Source organism: Amphiura filiformis, chromosome 6 (genome assembly GCF_039555335.1).
Source record: "Amphiura filiformis chromosome 6, Afil_fr2py, whole genome shotgun sequence".
NCBI lineage: Eukaryota > Metazoa > Echinodermata > Ophiuroidea > Amphilepidida > Amphiuridae > Amphiura > Amphiura filiformis.
This window is the reverse complement of record NC_092633.1, coordinates 64,907,009-64,926,165: the sequence shown is the minus strand read 5'-3', so window position 1 is coordinate 64,926,165 and position 19,157 is coordinate 64,907,009. Positions and strand designations below refer to the sequence as shown.

At 37.0% G+C, this 19,157-nt stretch overlaps 1 protein-coding gene across 1 annotated transcript in view; it reads left to right on the top strand.

Annotated features, from left to right (window-relative positions):
* The window catches only part of LOC140155820 (carboxypeptidase B-like), a 37,241-nt gene that overhangs the window by 6,159 nt on the left and 11,925 nt on the right, over positions 1–19,157 (top strand). Inside the window, exons 3-5 of the mRNA XM_072178805.1 lie at positions 13,509–13,733; positions 16,692–16,811; positions 18,530–18,634. Of these exons, the coding sequence (XP_072034906.1) occupies positions 13,509–13,733; positions 16,692–16,811; positions 18,530–18,634 (450 nt within the window). The remainder of the gene's footprint in view (positions 1–13,508; positions 13,734–16,691; positions 16,812–18,529; positions 18,635–19,157) is intronic.

The window sequence follows — 19,157 nt, the reverse complement described above, 5'->3', positions numbered from 1 at the left end:
TAAGTGGCTTCAAGATTTAGCATCAATAAATTAAATTTAATCTTTCAAAGTAGCTTCATATAATATTTAATTACTATAGATGATTGGAGCAATATTATAAAGGATGATTTGAGCAATATTATAACACTTTAATAATATAGTGATGTAACCAGCAAAGCGGCAATCGTTTTCAGTGGTTGCTATTCAACCAAAATTTTAATAAGATAATATCTTTTCAATATACTTGCTCCTCTACATCTTATTATGTTTAAATGTCGATCATATTTTTATTCTAATACGCATGAAGTAAGAACGGAAAGGATTAATTTTAAGAGGATAATTATTAACCAGTCACTGTCGGATTATGGGCTTTCTTAGCATTCTAAATGACAGGAAGAAGAATTTGACTTTCAAAATAAATTATACCCTGTACGTATAAGATCATGATCATGATAAAGAAAACCTATTGCAAGTTGTAATCCTGTATGTAGCACAATACAGCCTGTCTCAAAAAAAATTGTGCAAGTGAAAAGCGCCCTCTTTGGCAATTAGAAAATACCGTAGTGACAAAATGCTTACATCAACGTCACGGGCGCAGTCTTAGCTCTTAAATGCCGTTTGTTCTGTTCAATTTGCTTGTTCCAATTTCGAGATATGTTTATTTAACAACGAAAGGGTAAAATCACAATTGTGCCACTTTTACTATAGGGAAGAGAGCTGTACATGTAAATCAATTATAGCTCATGTTGATGCGTCTAACGTACTCCCCCTTTCGGGGCGCATGCATTAGACACATCAACATCAGCACGCGTGCACTATTTTGTCTAATATCTCTCCCAACAAGTAATACGCGTTCATTAGCCTATAACATGTATAAGTGCGCAACATATGTTTGTCTTTTAACATGTCTTAAGTAACTAAGAGAACAGTATTTACCATGATAAAATCATTGACATACACACGTATTTCATTTTTACAGCAGAATGTGAAATATTTATTTATCTTTTAATATCTTTTAAGTGGAAAAAGAGAATCATCATTCCTGCATCAGGATATAACAGTAACTAGACTTAGCTGTGGTCTAAGACCACGAACACAGCCGTGTTGTGACCCCTTATTGACCTTTGACCCCAAAATATATGAAAGTCCCATAGACATTGGCTAGTGTCAATGTACATTTGCATGTGGCATCACTATGCCATGTTACTTGTGGCAGAAGGGGCATTTTGAAGGTTTTTCGTCTCAGACCGGAAGTGACCCCTTGATGACCTTTGACCCAAAATAAAAAAATAACCACAATTCATATATGAACATACCGTTACTGTCCTTTGTTTTTCTTAGCTAATACAAAAATTTTGAAGGTATTTCGTTTTATACCGGAAGTGACCCCTTAATGACCTTTGACCCCAAATATGTGTTCACCCCATATACACTGGGTAACACCAATGCATGTGTGCAAGTGGTATCACTGTCCTACGTAATTTGTGGAAGAAGATGCATTTTATAAGTATTTCGTTTTATACCGGAAGTGACCCCTTAATGACATTTGACCCCAAATTAAAAAATAACACATATACACTGGGCAACCACAATTTAGCGTTACTGTCCTACGTTTTTCTTAGCTAATAAAATTTTTTGAAGATATTTAGTTTTATACCGGAAGTGACCCCTTAATGACCTTTGACCCCAAATCTGTGTACACCCTATAGACACTAGGTAATTACAATACATGTGTGCAAGTGGCGTCACTGTCCTACGTAATTTGTGGGAGAAGATGCATTTTAAAGGTTATTTCGTTTAATACCGGAAGTGACCCATTAATGACCTTTGACCCACATAAAAAAATATCACATATACACTAGATAACTGCAAATCAGATGTGAACATACCGTTACTGCCCTATATTTTGTTTAGCTAATAAAATTTTTTGAAGGCATTTCGTTTTATACCGGAAGTGCCCCTTAATGACCTTTGACCCCAAATCTGTGTACACCATATATACACTGGATTATAACAATGCATGTGTGCTAGTGGCGTCACTGTCCTACGTAAGTTGTGGGAGAAGATGCATTTTAGTTGAAATCACGTTTTTGACCCCTATGACCCCTGCGTGACCTTTGACCCCACAAGTTTCATGTGACATGTAGGGGCACAGTCAATGATCATTGTGACCAAGTTAGGTCAAAATCGATGTAAGCATGCGAGTGCTAGAGCAAATGTAATGGTTGACAGAAAGAAGAAAGAAAGAACTAGACTTAGCTGTGGTCTAAGACCACGAACACAGCCGTGCTGTGTCCCCTTAATGACCTTTGACCCCAGAATATATGAAAACGCCATAGACATTGACTAATGTCAATGCATGTGCACATGGCATTGCTTTGCCATGTTATTTGTGGCCGAGCGGCATTTTGAATGTTTTTCGTCTCAGACCGGAAGTGACCCCTTAATGCCCTTTAACCTCAAACAAAAAAATACCACATATACATTGGGTAAACACAATGCATGTGTTAAAATACCGTCACTCTCCTATGTTTTGTTTAGGTAATACATTTTTTTGCAGGTATTTCGTTTTATACCGGAAGTGACCCTTTATTGACCTTTGACCCCAAAATCTGTGTACACCCCGTAGACACTGGGTAATGACAATGCATGTGTGCAAGTGGCGTCACTGTCCTACATAATTTGTGGGAGAAGATGCATTTTAAAGGTATTTCGTTTTATACCGGAAGTGACCCCTTAATGACCTTTGACCCAAAATAAAAAAATACCACATATACATTGGGTAACCGCAATTCATGTGTGAACATACCGTTACCGTCCTATGTTTTTCTTAGCTAATAAAATTTTTTGAAGATATTTCGATTTATACCGGAACTGGTCCCTTAATGACCTTTGACCCCAAATCTGTGTACACCCCATAGACACTGGGTAATAACAATGCATGTGTGCAAGTGGCGTCGCTGTCCCACATAATTTGTGGAAGAAGATGCAGTTTAAAGGTATTTATTTTTATACCGGAAGTGACCCCTTAATGGGCTTTGACCCCAAATAAAAAAATACCACATATACATTGGGTGACTGCAGATCATATGTGAACATACCGTTACTGTGCTATGCTTTACTTAGCTAATAAAATTTTTTGAAGGTTTTTCGTTTTATACCGGAAGTGACCCCTTAATGACCTTTGACCACAAATCTGTGTACACCACATAAACACTGGGTAATAACAATGCATGTGTGCAAGTGGGGTCGCTGTCCTACGTAAATTGTAGGAGAAGATGCATTTTGAGTTGAAATCACGTTTTTTAACCCCTATGACCCCTGCGTGACCTTTGACCCCACAAGTTTCATGTGACAAGTAGGGGCACGGTCAATGATCATTGTGACCAAGTTAGGTCAAAATCGATGTAAGCATTTGAGTGCTAGAGCAAATGTAATGGTTGACAGAAAGAAGAAAGAATTAGCTGTGGTCTAAGACCACGAACACAGCCGTGCTGTGACCCCTTATTGACCTTTGACCCCAAAATATATGAAAGTCCCATAGACATTGGCTAGTGTCAATGTACATTTGCATGTGGCATCACTATGCCATGTTACTTGTGGCAGTAGGGGCATTTTGAAGGTTTTTCGTCTCAGACCGGAAGTGACCCCTTGATGACCTTTGACCCAAAATAAAAAATACCACATATACACTGGGTAACCACAATTCATATATGAACATACCGTTACTGACCTTTGTTTTTCTTAGCTAATAAAATTTTTGAAGGTATTTCGTTTTATACCGGAAGTGACCCCTTAATGACCTTTGACCCCAAATCTGTGTACACCCCATATACACTGGGTAACACCAATGCATGTGTGCAAGTGGTATCACTGTCCTACGTAATTTGTGGAAGAAGATGCATTTTATAAGTATTTCGTTTTATACCGGAAGTGACCCCTTAATGACCTTTGACCCCAAATTAAAAAATACCACATATACACTGGGTAACCACAATTTATGTGTGCATATACCGTTACTGTCCAACGTTTTTCTTAGCTAATAAAAATTTTTGAAGATATTTCGTTTTATACCGGAAGTGACCCCTTAATGACCTTTGACCCCAAATCTGTGTACACCCCATATACACTGGGTAACACCAATGCATGTGTGCAAGTGGTATCACTGTCCTACATAATTTGTGGAAGAAGATGCATTTTATAAGTATTTCGTTTTATACCGGAAGTGACCCCTTAATGACCTTTGACCCCAAATTAAAAAATACCACATATACACTGGGCAACCACAATTTATGTGTGCATATACCGTTACTGTCCTACGTTTTTCTTAGCTAATAAAAAATTTTGAAGATATTTCGTTTTATACCGGAAGTGACCCCTTAATGACCTTTGACCCCAAATTAAAAAATACCACATATACACTGGGTAACCACAATTTATGTGTGCATATACCGTTACTGTCCTACGTTTTTCAAAAAAAAAAAAAAATTTTGAAGATATTTCGTTTTATACCGGAAGTGACCCCTTAATGACCTTTGACCCCAAATCTGTGTACACCCCATATACACTGGGTAACACCAATGCATGTGTGCCAGTGGTATCACTGTCCTACATAATTTGTGGAAGAAGATGCATTTTATAAGTATTTCGTTTTATACCGGAAGTGACCCCTTAATGACCTTTGACCCCAAATTAAAAAATACCACATATACACTGGGCAACCACAATTTATGTGTGCATATACCGTTACTGTCCTACGTTTTTCTTAGCTAATAAACATTTTTGAAGATATTTCGTTTTATACCGGAAGTGACCCCTTAATGACATTTGACCCCAAATCTGTGTACACCCTATAGACACTAGGTAATTACAATACATGTGTGCGAGTGGCGTCACTGTCCTACGTAATTTGTGGGAGAAGATGCATTTTAAAGGTTATTTCGTTTTATACCGGAAGTGACCCCTTAATGACCTTTGACCCATATAAAAAAATATCACATATACACTAGGTAACTGCAACTCAGATGTGAACATACCGTTACTGCCCTATAGTTTGTTTAGCTAATAAAATTTTTTGAAGGTATTTCGTTTTATACCGGAAGTGACCCCTTAATGACCTTTGACCCCAAATCTGTGTACACCACATAGACACTGGGTAATATCAATGCATGTGTGCTAGTGGCGTCGCTGTCCTACGTAAGTTGTGGGAGAAGATGCATTTTAGTTGAAATCACGTTTTTGACCCCTATGACCTCTGCGTGACCTTTGACCCCATGAGTTTCATGTAACTTGTAGGTGCACGGTGAATGATCATTGTGACTAAGTTAGGTCAAAATCGATGTAAGCATGTGAGTGCTAGAGCAATGTAAAAATTGACAGAAGAAGAAGAAGAAGAAGAAGAAAGAACCTGGAAGAAAAAAGACACAGCCGTGACTAACGTCACGGCTGTGTAAAGAAGAAAGAACTAGATATATTGCATCCTTGTAAGGCTGCGAAGTCCAGCCGTGACCTTGAAGTGACATCTGATGACCTTGAAAAGATTTGAAACACAATTGAATTTTCGTGAAAGATGTAGGCATTAAGTTTAATAACAATCTAGCTAATAAAATAATTTGACCTTTGTTGACCTGTGATGACCTTGAAATGACCTCCATTTTGTTTTAAATCATATCAATATTATATATTCTAATTTAAAGTTAATTTGGACGAATTTTGGAATTTGACCCCTTTTGACCTTAATTGACCTCTGGTGACCTTGAAATGACCTCCATCATATTTTCAATCATATCGTGATCACATATACTAATTTTCATTCGAATTGGACAAATTTTAGGATTTTACCCCTTTTGACCCCAAAACAGACCCCTACCAATGATCAAGCCAAATCTGATTATAACCCTATATGCACCCAATGTTATAGTCATTTTGGCATTATTCTGATGATCACATCACTTAATATGCAGGAAAAAGTGAACTTTAAGTTGATTTTCAGTAATCAACCCTATTTTACCCCTTCATGACCTTGAACTCAAAATCCGTGTTTACCCTATAGACACGAGCTAATGTCAGTGCATGTGTGTCAATCTCATCTCTGTACTATGTAATATGTAGGAAAGGAAGCATTTTGAATGTATTTGGTTATGTGCAGAAAAAATCCCCTTAATGACCTTTGACCCCAAATTTGTGTTTACCCCATAGACCCCAACTATAGTCCATGCCGATGACCAAGTCTCATTGCGCTACCATGTAATCTGTAAAAGAAGAAGCATTTTTGGTAAAAATCGCATTTTTAGCCAAAATTACTCATGCGTGACATTTGACCCCAAATGGGTCATGTCAAATGTAAAGGATGGGGTAGTACTCCGTAGTAGAGCCTTTGCTCAAGTTTGGTTAAAATTGGTCAAATAATTAGGGAGCTAGAGCCAATTATGTCAAATGTTGACAGAAAGAAAGAAAGAACTAGATATATTGCATCCCTGTAAGGCTGCGAAGTCCAGCCGTGACCTTTAAGTGACTTCACAGTTATCTGACAGTGTTTGAAAATGGTGCCTTCGATCCCATATGTATACGCTAATTTTAGTAATATGAAGTTTATTATTGTGATTTTTATAACGTACATATCTCCAACAACATTAATATAAGGCGTAATCGTCTTGTTGTTTTCCTTGAAAGACGGTATTAAAAGAACACAGCAAAAATGTACATACCTTATACGAGAGCTCATAGCATATAGCAATGTGTTGCAATAAAAAAAAATGTGATATGGCGTCCGACTTCAGAAAATTATTAAAGTGATGGTAATCGATCAGTGCCATATGGTTTTGCACGGAAGGTCATTAGTTCAAATCATCCTCCAGACACGCTCCAGAAGACATACAAATGACGCAGTACAATACCAATCACCTGTTTAACTGGTATTGATCAAAGTAAATATTTTGTACTCCATGCATTTGCATATCTGTTGGAGCGTGTCTGTAGGATGATTTGAACTAATGACCTTCCGTGCAAGCTTACTCTATATGGGAATTAAAAATGGGAATGAAACACCTCAAGTCAATTTCTTTAGTATTATTAACATGCATGACTGACCAAGAGTAAATAGAACCTCTGAATAGAAAGGACTATTATCTGTGTGTACCAAAGCGGGCAATCTACATTCATAGATTATCTTCTGTGAATAGCTGTCTATAAGATGATTATGTAACTGTATCAATAACTTGTGATCTAGTCTGTAGTTTAGTGCGGTATGCTCTCAAAATTTTGCCTAACTATACATCTTATATACATCTTATGATTTTTAACGGTGTGTAGAGTAGCCTGCATTAGTGCCTAACTCTGTTATATTGGCTGTTAAGTTAGGCAAATTGTTTTACAATCACCGTTAGAAAGCGTTTGGTTTGCGAAATTGCAATTTTCATTTTAAAATCATTTAAATTGGATAAAATGTTCAATTTTACCCCCTTTTGACCTTTGGTTGACCTCTGGTGACCTTGAAATGACCTCCATCATATTTTGAATCCTACCGTGATTACATATACTAATTTTCAATTGAATTGGGCAAATTTCAAAATATTACCCCTTTTGACCCCAAAAGAGACCCCTACCCATGTCCAAGCCAAATCTGATTATAACCCTATATGCACCCAATGCTATAGTCATTTTGGCATTATTCTGATGATCACAGCACTTAATATGCATGAAAAGGTGAACTTTAAGGTGATTTTCAGTAATCAACCCTATTTTACCCCTTCATGACCTTGAACTCAAAATCCGTGTTTACCCTATAGACACCAGCTAATGTCAGTGCATATGTGTCAATCTCATCTCTGTACTATGTAATCTGTAGGAAAGGAAGCATTTTGAAAGTATTTGGTTATGTGCAGAAAAAATCCCTTAATGACCTTTGACCCCAAATCTGTGTTTACCCCATAGACTCCAACTATAGTCGATGCCGATGACCAAGTTTCATTGCGCTACCATGTAATCTGTAAAAGAAGAAGCATTTTTGGTAAAATTCGCATTTTTAGCCAAAATTACTCATGCGTGACATTTGACCCCAAATGAGTCATGTCAAATGTAAAGGCTGGGGTAGTGGAGCCTTTGCCCAAGTTTGGTTAGAATCGGTCAAATAATTAGGGAGCTAGAGCCAATTATGTCAAATGTTGACAGAAAGAAAGAAAGAAAGAAAGAAGAAGCAGAAACCGCTGGGATGCAAGAGTCCAGCCGTTGCTCGGCTGGACTAACTAGATATATTGCATCCCTGTAAGGCTGCGAAGTCCAGCCGTGACCTTTAAGTGACTGCACAGTTATCTGACAGTGTTTGAAAATGGTGCCTTCGATCCCATATACGCTAATTTTAGTCATATGAAGTTTATTATTGTGATTTTTATAACGTACATATCTCCAACATTAATATAAGGCGTAATCGTCTTGTTGTTTTCCTTGAAAGACGGTATAAAAAGAACACAGCAAAAATGTACATACCTTATACGAGAGCTCATAGCATATAGCAATGTGTTGCAATAAAAAAATGTGATATGGCGTCCGACTTTAGAAAATTATTAAAGTGATGGTAATCGATCAGTGCCATAGGGTTTTTCACGGAAGGTCATTAGTTCAAATCATCCTCCAGACACGCTCCAGAAGACATACAAATGCACGCAGTACAATACCAATCACCTGTTTATACTGGTATTGATCAAAGTAAATATTTTGTACTCAATGCATTTGCATATCTGTTGGAGCGTGTCTGTAGGATTGAACTAATGACCTTCCGTGCAAGCACTCTATATGGGAATCAAAAATGGGAATGAAACACCTCAAGTCAATTTCTTTAGTATTATTAACATACATGACTGACCAAGAGTAAATAGAACCTCTGAATAGAAAGGACTATTATCTGTGTACCAAAGCGGACAATCTACATTCATAGATTATCTTCTGTGAATAGCAGTCTACAAGATGATAATGTAACTGTATCAATAACTTGTGATCTAGTCTGTAGTTTAGTGCGGTATGCTCTCAAATTTTTGCCTAACTATACATCTTATATACATCTTATGATTTTTAACGGTGTGTAGAGTAGCCTGCATTAGTGCCTAACTCTGTTATATTGGCTGTTAAGTTAGGCAAATTGTTTTACAATCACCGTTAGAAAGTGTTTGGTTTGCGAAATTGCAATTTTCATTTTAAAATCATTTAAATTGGATAAAATGTTCAATTTACCCCCCTTTTGACCTTTGGTTGACCTCTGGTGACCTTGAAATGACCTCCATCATATTTTGAATCCTACCGTGATTACATATACTAATTTTCAATTGAATTGGGCAAATTTCAAAATTTTCCCCCTTTTGACCCCAAAAGAGACCCCTCCCCATGTCCAAGCCAAATCTGATTATAACCCTATATGCACCCAATGCTATAGTCATTTTGGCATTATTCTGATGATCACAGCACTTAATATGCAGGAAAAAGTGAACTTTAAGGTGATTTTCAGTAATCAACCCTATTTTACCCCTTCATGACCTTGAACTCAAAATCCGTGTTTACCCTATAGACACCAGCTAATGTCAGTGCATATGTGTCAATCTCATCTCTGTACTATGTAATCTGTAGGAAAGGAAGCATTTTGAAAGTATTTGGTTATGTGCAGAAAAAATCCCCTTAATGACCTTTGACCCCAAATCTGTGTTTACCCCATAGACTCCAACTATAGACGATGCCGATGACCAAGTTTCATTGCGCTACCATGTAATCTGTAAAAGAAGAAGCATTTTTGGTAAAATTCGCATTTTTAGCCAAAATTACTCATGCGTGACATTTGACCCCAAATGGGTCATGTCAAATGTAAAGGCTGGGGTAGTGGAGCCTTTGCCCAAGTTTGGTTATAATCGGTCAAATAATTAGGAGCTAGAGCCAATTATGTCAAATGTTGACAGAAAGAAAGAAAGAAAGAAAGAACTAGATCTGGTTACAGATCTGGACCTAGCCGGGGCCGGAAATGCCAGTCTTAACTTAAAGTTTGACCTTTGACCGGCTATTATAGACATCTCACACCATTAATGGTGCATCACTGTAGCAGGAGCTTTATCCGTCTTCCATAGGCTGAGATACACCTACTTTTCTGTAATTTTAAACATTTTTTTTGCAAATTTGACGTTTTGACCTCCTTAATGACCTTTGACCCCAATATAAAAAAAACCTCATATACACCGAGAAAATGCATTGTTACAGATTAAAATAAAAAAATCTACTATGCTTAGTTATGGAGATAAAAATTCTTGAAGTTATTTAGCTTAAAACCGGAAATGACGTCTAAATGACCTTTGACCAAAAAATAAAAATACTGTGCATACATCGGGTAACACTAATGCATATATGAAGTTTATATCACTCTGGTCTGGTTACGTTTTGAGATATAAAAAATGAACATATTTGATGATTTTGGTTTTTGACCGGAAGCGACCCCTTAATGACCTTTGACCCCAAAACTGTAGACACCCCAAAGACCCTAGTTGGTAGCAATGCATGTGCTAATGACAACACTCTGCTATGTAATTTGTAAAAACAGTGATTTTTGAATATTTTTAGCTTTCAGACCCGAAATGCCCCCCTTAATGACCCTTGACCCCTTATCTGTGAACACCCTATAGGCACCGACCAAAGTCAAGTCACATGACCTAAGCATGTCACCATCACATGTTATTTGTGGAAGAAGATACATTTTATAGTAAAAATCGCATTTTTGCCATTGTGAGCAGGTCAAAGGTCAAATGGAGTTCAATGTCATGTCACATGTGGGGACATAGTCAGTGTTGTTTGTGACCAAGTACGGTCAAAATCGGTCAAAGCATAACAGAGCTAGGGCGACACGTGGCAAGTCACGCACGTGTTGCCAGAAGAAGAAAGATCCGATAGCATCACAAGACCTAGCCGGTGTCCCGGCTAGGTAAGAAGCAGAAACCGCTGGGATGCAAGAGTCCAGCCGTTGCTCGGCTGGACTAAAGAAAGAACTAGATATATTGCATCCTCAGAAGGCTGCGAAGTCCAGCCGTGACCTTGAAGTGACTTCACAGTTATCTGACATGCAGTGTTTGAAATTGGTGCCTCCGATCCCATATACGCTAATTCTTTAGTCATAATGAAGTTAATTATTGTGATTTTTATAACATACATATCTCTAACATTAATATAATAAGGCGTAATCGTGTTGTTGTTTTCCTTGAAAGACGGTATAAAAAGAACACAGCAAAAATGTACATACCTTATACGAGAGCTCATAGCATATAGCAATGTGTTGCAATAGAAAAATGTACCATGGCGTCCGACTTTAGAAAATTAATAATGTGATGGTAATCGGTCAGTGCCATAGAGTGCTATAGAGTGCTTGCACGGAAGGTCATTAGTTCAAATCATCCTCCAGACACGCTCCAGAAGACATGCAAATGCATGCAGCACAATACCAATCACCTGTGTAACTGGTATTGATCAAAGTAATTCTTTTGTACTCCATGCATTTGCATATCTTCTGGAGCGTGTCTGGAGGATGATTTGAACTAATGACCTTCCGTGCAAGCACTCTGTATGGGATTTAAATAAAGTGCATCAAGTCAGTTTCTTTAGTATTATTAACATGCATGACTGACCAAGAGTAAATAGAACCTCTGAATAGAAAGGACAATTATCTGTTTACCAAAGCGGGACAATCTACATTCATAGATTATCTTCTATGAATAGCTGTCTATAAGATGATTATGTAACAGTATCAATAACTTGTGATCTACTCTGTCGTTTAGTGCAGTATGCTCTCACATTTTTGCCTAACTATACATCTTATGATTTTTAACGGTGTGTAGAGTAGCCTGCATTAGTGCCTAACTCTGTTATATTGGCTGTTAAGTTAGGCAAATTGTTTTACAATCACCGTTAGAAAGTGTCTGGTTTGCGAAATTGCAATTTTCATTTTAAATCATTCCAATTGGATAAAATGTTCAATTTTACCCCCTTTTGACCTTTGGTTGACCTCTGGTGACCTTGAAAAGACCTCCATTATATTTTGAATCATACTAGAATTACAAATAACAATTTTATTCAAATTGGATAAACTTTTAAATATTACCCCTTTTGACCCCAAAACAGACCCCTCCCTATGTTCAAACCAAATCTGATAATAACCCTATATGCACCCAATGCTATAGTCATTTTGGCATTATTCTGATGATCACAGAACTTAATATGCAGGAAGAAGTGAACTTTAAGGTGATTTTCAGTAATCAACCCTATTTTACCCCTTCATGACCTTGAACTCAAAATCCGTGTTTACCCTATAGACACCAGCTAATGTCAGTGCATATGTGTCAATCTCATCTCTGTACTATGTAATCTGTAGGAAAGGAAGCATTTTGAAAGTATTTGGTTATGTGCAGAAAAAATCCCCTTAATGACCTTTGACCCCAAATCTGTGTTTACCCCATAGACTCCAACTATAGTCGATGCCGATGACCAAGTCTCATTGCGCTACCATGTAATCTGTAAAAGAAGAAGCATTTTTGGTAAAAATCGCATTTTTAGCCAAAATTACTCATGCGTGACATTTGACCCCAAATGGGCCATGTCAAATGTAAAACCTGGTGTAGTGGAGCCTTTGCCCAAGTTTGGTCAGAATCGGTCAAATAATTAGGGAGCTAGAGCCAATTATGTTAAATGTTGACAGAAAGAAAGAAAGAAAGAAAGAAAGAAAGAAGAAGAAACCACTGGGATTCAAGAGTCCAGCCGTTGCTCGGCTGGACTAAAGAAGAAGAAGAAACCGCTGAAAAACAGAAGTCCAGCCGCCGCTCGGCTGGACTAAGAAGAACCTGTAAGAAAAAAGACACAGCCGTGACTAATGTCACGGCTGTGTAAAAACAGTCAAAATAGTTTGTATTATGTAATTGATGCATTCTTTTGACTTCACGAAGGAAATCTTGATAAACTTGATGCTATCACTGCTACATGTAAAGCCCTCTTCCCTAGTAAAAGTGGCACAATTGTGATTTTACCCTTCCGTCTTTAACTAAACATATCTCGAGATTAAAACAAGCAAAATGAACAGAGCAAACAGCATTTGCGAGCTAAGACTACGCCCTTGACGTTGATGTAAGCATTATGTCACAATGGTATTTTCTAATTGCCAGAGAGGGCGCTTTTCACTTGCACAATTTTTTTTGAGACAGGCTGTATATTTCCATACAGGATTACATCCACAATGTAAGTTACTTTCAGATTTTATTTAAAACATTTCTCCTCGTATGATTTCACTTGGGTTTCTGTGTGCCATTTTAAAATCCTTTCCTCCATTTTTCTAGAAGAAGCATACTTTCTTTACAGAACCTATATAGGCTACTGTGATGTCCCGGGTTCAATTCTCGTTATCCCGGTCAATGAATATCTGTTTGATTTCTTGTCCAACTCAACATGCTCAAGGGACGAACTACACAGCAGTCAGAAGTATAATTTGATTTCTAATTTGTTTGCATTTTGATCTTTTACAGGTTATATTTTGGCAAGAACCCAATACACCGGGCGAACACGTGAATTTGATGGTAGCACCCCAGGATATGAACACATTGATTGATATCTTACACAGTCATAACATTAATCATCAACTACAGATTGAAAATGTACAGCGTTTAATCGACAGCAATCAGCACAGAGATGGATTTAATCAAAGAAAACGCGGCGAGTACAACTTCGAACATTATCAAAATTACGATGAGGTAAGACTGTTTTCCTATTCAATTTACTTGCTTTGTTTCTTATAAAAGTTATATAAATCGCTCTTATTGATGGGGTGCGTGGGACGGGTATGCGAGTGCTCACGCACAAACTGGTGAGTGGGACATTTCAAGGTACTCTTTCCATTATCAGGTACTTTATGCACGAATAATCTCCTTTTAAGGTCTATTGCCATTGGCTAAAGAAATATATTTCTGGGTGGGTGGGTGGGTTTGCATGTATGCCTATGGGGCTGGGTATGAGTGACTGAGTGTTTACCCAGCAAACACAAAATCTTTTTACAGAAAATGTTTTTTAAAAATGTCGGGTTAAATATAAAGGGTTTAGAATATTTGAATAACATTCAAAAACATTCTTGTAAACTTGCTACAAAATATTCTTACATACAGTGACGTTATTTAAGTGTTTTTGTAGTGTGTTTTTTTCCAGCCATTTAGGCTAAATGTTATTAATAGGCAACGTTACATCGTTTATCAGATACCCCGTGTAGTGTATATAAATCTAATAGATATATTAAGCAAATCAAATAGATATGTTAAAATATTTTTCGATTACGTCCTAGATTTTTGGTATATTTCAACAAACGTTCCTTTAGATTTTCTTCTCTATCAGCGAATTGATCTCAAACGTATAAATTTAGTTATTATTTCACTGTCTATTAACGCCAGCGTTGTTTTTTATTACACATACGTAAACTTCACTAAAAAGCTCCAGTAAAAAGCACATCAGTATCAACTAGAATTAATGAACTTCTTCCAAAGTCGATAAGTGTTTTTATTTACCACTCGCATAAAAAGGATGCCACTTAAAAGAGCGTAATTGTATTGAAAAGTGTTTTCATACCAGCTAAAAGCGGATAATGATGATGTAAATGAAACAAAAATATCGCGTGGAAAAACACTTGTAATATTGTAGTGATATATATATAGATAGATACGAGATAGAACGAGACGGCAATTTGTTTGAGTAACCTGGTATTTCATGCTTGCAATAATTAACTTTTAAAGCTTCTTAACATCTTGAATGATGTGGCTTCCGTATTAACGTTAAATTACGCCGGAACACGTTACGGGAGGAGTGTGCATTAAAGTTGGCACCATCTTATATATACCTATTACTCAGATGAATTCACAAATGCTATTTCGTTGGATAAACTAATGGCTATTTTTGATAATTTACTTCATTAGGGTCAAATGAAGCGAAATTTTTAATATCTTGATATTAATTTGAACACCCTAGTTATTTGTAATCTTAATTATGTTGGCAACACTGGAGTTGATTACAATTTTATCATCTCTTGTGGATGACAGTTTTATTGAATTTATTGAAGATTATATGAAAAATAATCTTCAAGAAATTCAATCAATTCAATGCCATGTGATGGACGTTTGATGAATGATATCATATTAACCAACGTTTTTTGTTATTACATACATTTGTTGATATACGTACGTATAGAGTTATACGAGGGGCGGTCAATAAGTTCGTAGAACAGGGTACTTGAAAGATTATTAGCCAAATTCTCTCCAACTTACTCTTGAACATGCGGCATACTTTAATGCACCCGTCGCAATTGTTCTTGAAACATTGCTTCATGAGCCACTCTTCAGTGAAGGCTCACCAGCATTAATCAGCAGCAAACCTGATATTATACAGGTATGACTTAAAATTCTAAAATAGGTTTCACTAACTGGAGGTCATGTCTGAACCACAGTGGTTGCTTTAGTTAAATGATCCCTCTGTCGTGAATGGCAGCTTGACAAAGTGAGAATAGTGTACAGGACACAGTCCGAGAATAGCGGGAGAATAGTCCCATTCCTACCACCAAACTTCTTTTCTTGATGGCTTGCCTCAATGTTTCTATCAAAATTGTATGATATATGCTTATGATTGTACTTTCATTTGGCTAAGGATCTGTCATCAACACTCCCCCTGAATCTCAGAAAACAGCGACGAAGACCTTCCACTATATGGTGACAGAGTGGAAGATCCAGTTGCTTCCACTGAATGGACTCATAATTCCAGTGATTAATGTATGTCTTATCACCTTTAGCTAAATACTAATAAACCTTGTCTCGGTCCTCATTCTAGGTGTACAGAAGGCGTGGACCTGATTTTGTCAGTGGTATCAATTTTGTGCATGGAGATTCTGGGACCCCCATGTAGAAGACACCCTGGAATACCCAAATGTTAATGAATTTATGTTGAAAACACTTTCATCAGAGTTATCATGTTTTGTGGCTACGTATCTCAACTTTCTTGTTTAGTTCTTTATTCATTATCAATGCCAATGTACCAGCACGTATATCATTAGTGGTGATGTCAGCAAGTCTTTTGGACCTTGGATGATCTTCAAGGACGCTCATTTTCATTCCATTCTTGAACTCTAAGGACCATTTTGTTGCTGTTGAATATCAAGGAGGTTATCACCATTTACAGCGACTGTATACATTAATGTTAAATTCCATTTGAGTTTTCACCTTTCACCCCCGTCGGCAGAAATTTCCATTATGACCCAGTGTTCACTTCTGGTGGTAGGGGGGCCCCTACCTGTGAATTCAAGGAGGTAGGCTTCCTCTGCCGAGTATCCTGCCCATATACAGTGATGCAAAAATCGAATATCTTTGCCGTTATGTTTTGAAGGAACAAGCTTTCAAATGAGATCAAATTCATTACCGTACGGCAAAGTAGCATACCTTGTTCTGCGAACTTTTTGACCGCCCTCGTAATTATGTTTGGCAAATTTGACACATTTTTTAAAGAGTTTTTGCCGATAGTTTTGCATTTCATACTCTCTCCATTTATCTATTTTCACTGCTGGCCCCGTATTGTTGCTACTATACTAGCATATAAGAACCCAAACTACTATCAAAGAACATCCCATAATTATATTAATCGAAGAAAGATACTATGCGTTGACGTTTTTATTTCTTTGGCAGATTCTAGAATTCATGACTAGTTTGGAAACGTTATATGACACAGGTGATCCTGATGGTTTACATATATCGTCATTTCCCATTGCCGAGACCTATGAAGGCCGTCCGATCACTGTACTGAAGGTAACTACATAGAACAATACCTGGAAGCGGCACTAGAAATTAGCATGAGGCCGCATTCATATGTAAATAGCGTATTGTTATTTAAATTTGTGCCCAGACTTATTGAGGGCGACAGTCATGTTATCCAGACAGAGAATGTCTTGATGCGCCAGGCATGTCAAATTGCTGAGTGAATGTGTATAAATCCCCTTTCTGTATAGGCAATAAGCTAGTATATTTCGTGTTCCAGTTTGTTATAACAAAAAAATTAGTATTATATTAAATTATATTAAGTGTATAAACTTTGAAATTGACGTGAATTTGAAGTGCAGAGCTCCAAATCTAGCTAAATCGTGTAGTGTGAAATTATGCTGTGTGACCCCTTCTGCGTGGTAGAATTATATTCATAAAACATTGAATTTAACATATAATATGGGCAGCCAACCACGATTTATCAGCATTTAAAAGATATATTAATTAACAAAGATAAATAATCAATAATACAAATGACAATTTAACTAGTAAACAAGTCTGAAATCTTAAAATGTTGCCACGTGATTTCCCGAACACATGATATGTCAACATGTGACCATTATTCAGATTTACCGTAAGTATTTGGAGCATGGTGCACGGCTTGCAGGCAACTGTGTATTTCTTTACCTCCGTATAAAATCAATAATTCATGCTGGGAGCCAAGTAACATTCTGTCTGCTTAGTGCAGATTGGTATTTTATTTTACTTGAGAGCATAATAGAAATACATAAAGACGAATAAGACGCCATGATGGAAAGCTATGGAAGGTCAGGTCGGGTATCAAAGGTTATTTTAACTTCAAATACTACTTGTGTTTCACACCTTGCCTCTGTATTTCCTTCATATTATTGACCTCAAGTCCTAATTTTGACTTTGCTGCTGCAAAATGTCATTTCATATCAAATTAGTAGACTTTCTTTGAAAAAAACATATCACTGGCGCCTGATGGGAATACCCGTCCGCCATTTCATTAAACTGGATCGTTTTCGTTTGGTTTGTGCCCAGATGTATTGGGGCGCGCTATACTCTCATTGAACAGGCAAAGTTCGCAAAACTAACAACGTTGTTATTTGCCAATATCAATTAACACGATCCAAGGGGTCGAACATGAATTATTCATAACGGATCGATAACTGGCCTCACTTTGTAGCTAGTAAACAAGCGGAATTTTTCATAGGTTTTGCGTTGCTAATAGAACAACCGTGAATTTAGTGGCACCCCCTTGGTAACAATCAAATAGAACAATAGCTCCACAACCTTTATAGAGTGCCTTATATACAATTAAGACAAATAATTTGTTCTGTAACTTAATTTGTTGATTAATATCCTAGACAGTTATAAAACAATAAATTATGGTTATTTCAAGAGGATCCAATGTAATGTTGCATTTCAATAACCATCAAAACTGATGATTAGGTCTACCATTTTGATACAGACTTAGCCAAAAAGGCCCTTTAAAAGACATTGGTTGCAGAAACGCGTTTCTTGCAGTGTTATTAATTTACTATAGCGAATGACCGTATTTGTGAAAAAAAATATGTGCAAAGCCTTCGATGTAATTTATGAAAAGTTCTGGTGATATTCTTTCAGGATAACAACATTTATTTTTCGAAATCGAGTAGGGGTCTACCTTCATCACCTTCATAGCATTCATCAGAATAGATGAAAAACATTAATTGGTGCTGTTTTCATTCCTTGTATTCAAGCTTAGTGCTGGCGAGTCTGGATATAAACCTGTAATCTGGATGATGGGAGGAATTCATGCTAGGGAATGGATTGGACCAGCTACACTCATGTATATCACTAGAGAGGTATTTTAAACGTTTTAAAATGTTATTTAGGACCTCGTGACACACGGAAGCTTAGAACCATGAATGCAAGTTCCACGTACTGAATATAAAATAAAAGTATATTTTAAACCACTACTCAAGTCGATACCTAAGTTATAATGAGCTAACATGATATAGTAAATATGGCTAAGCTTATCAAACATGGCATGTCGACACAATCTCGGAGGAATGGGCTTGAGATTGAGTTTTGCTACGGTTATGATTTCTCATTCATTCTGATGAAGGAAGAGAGAGGGAGTGGTAATTTGAGGATTCTTATGGCGCCAAGATTCTTGGTCTTTGTGACAATATTAAATTCACTATATCGTGTATGAAAGTGAGAAAGAATACATTGGTAAAAAAAGTTGGTTAGTTTTTATGTAAAGAAGTCTATGCTCATTTTACACTCACTATATAGCAGAAATATGCCCAAAGCTGAATGAACGATTAATATGATGACACAACGCGGTCATGGCTAACATTTGATTTTCCCGCTTTCTGGTAT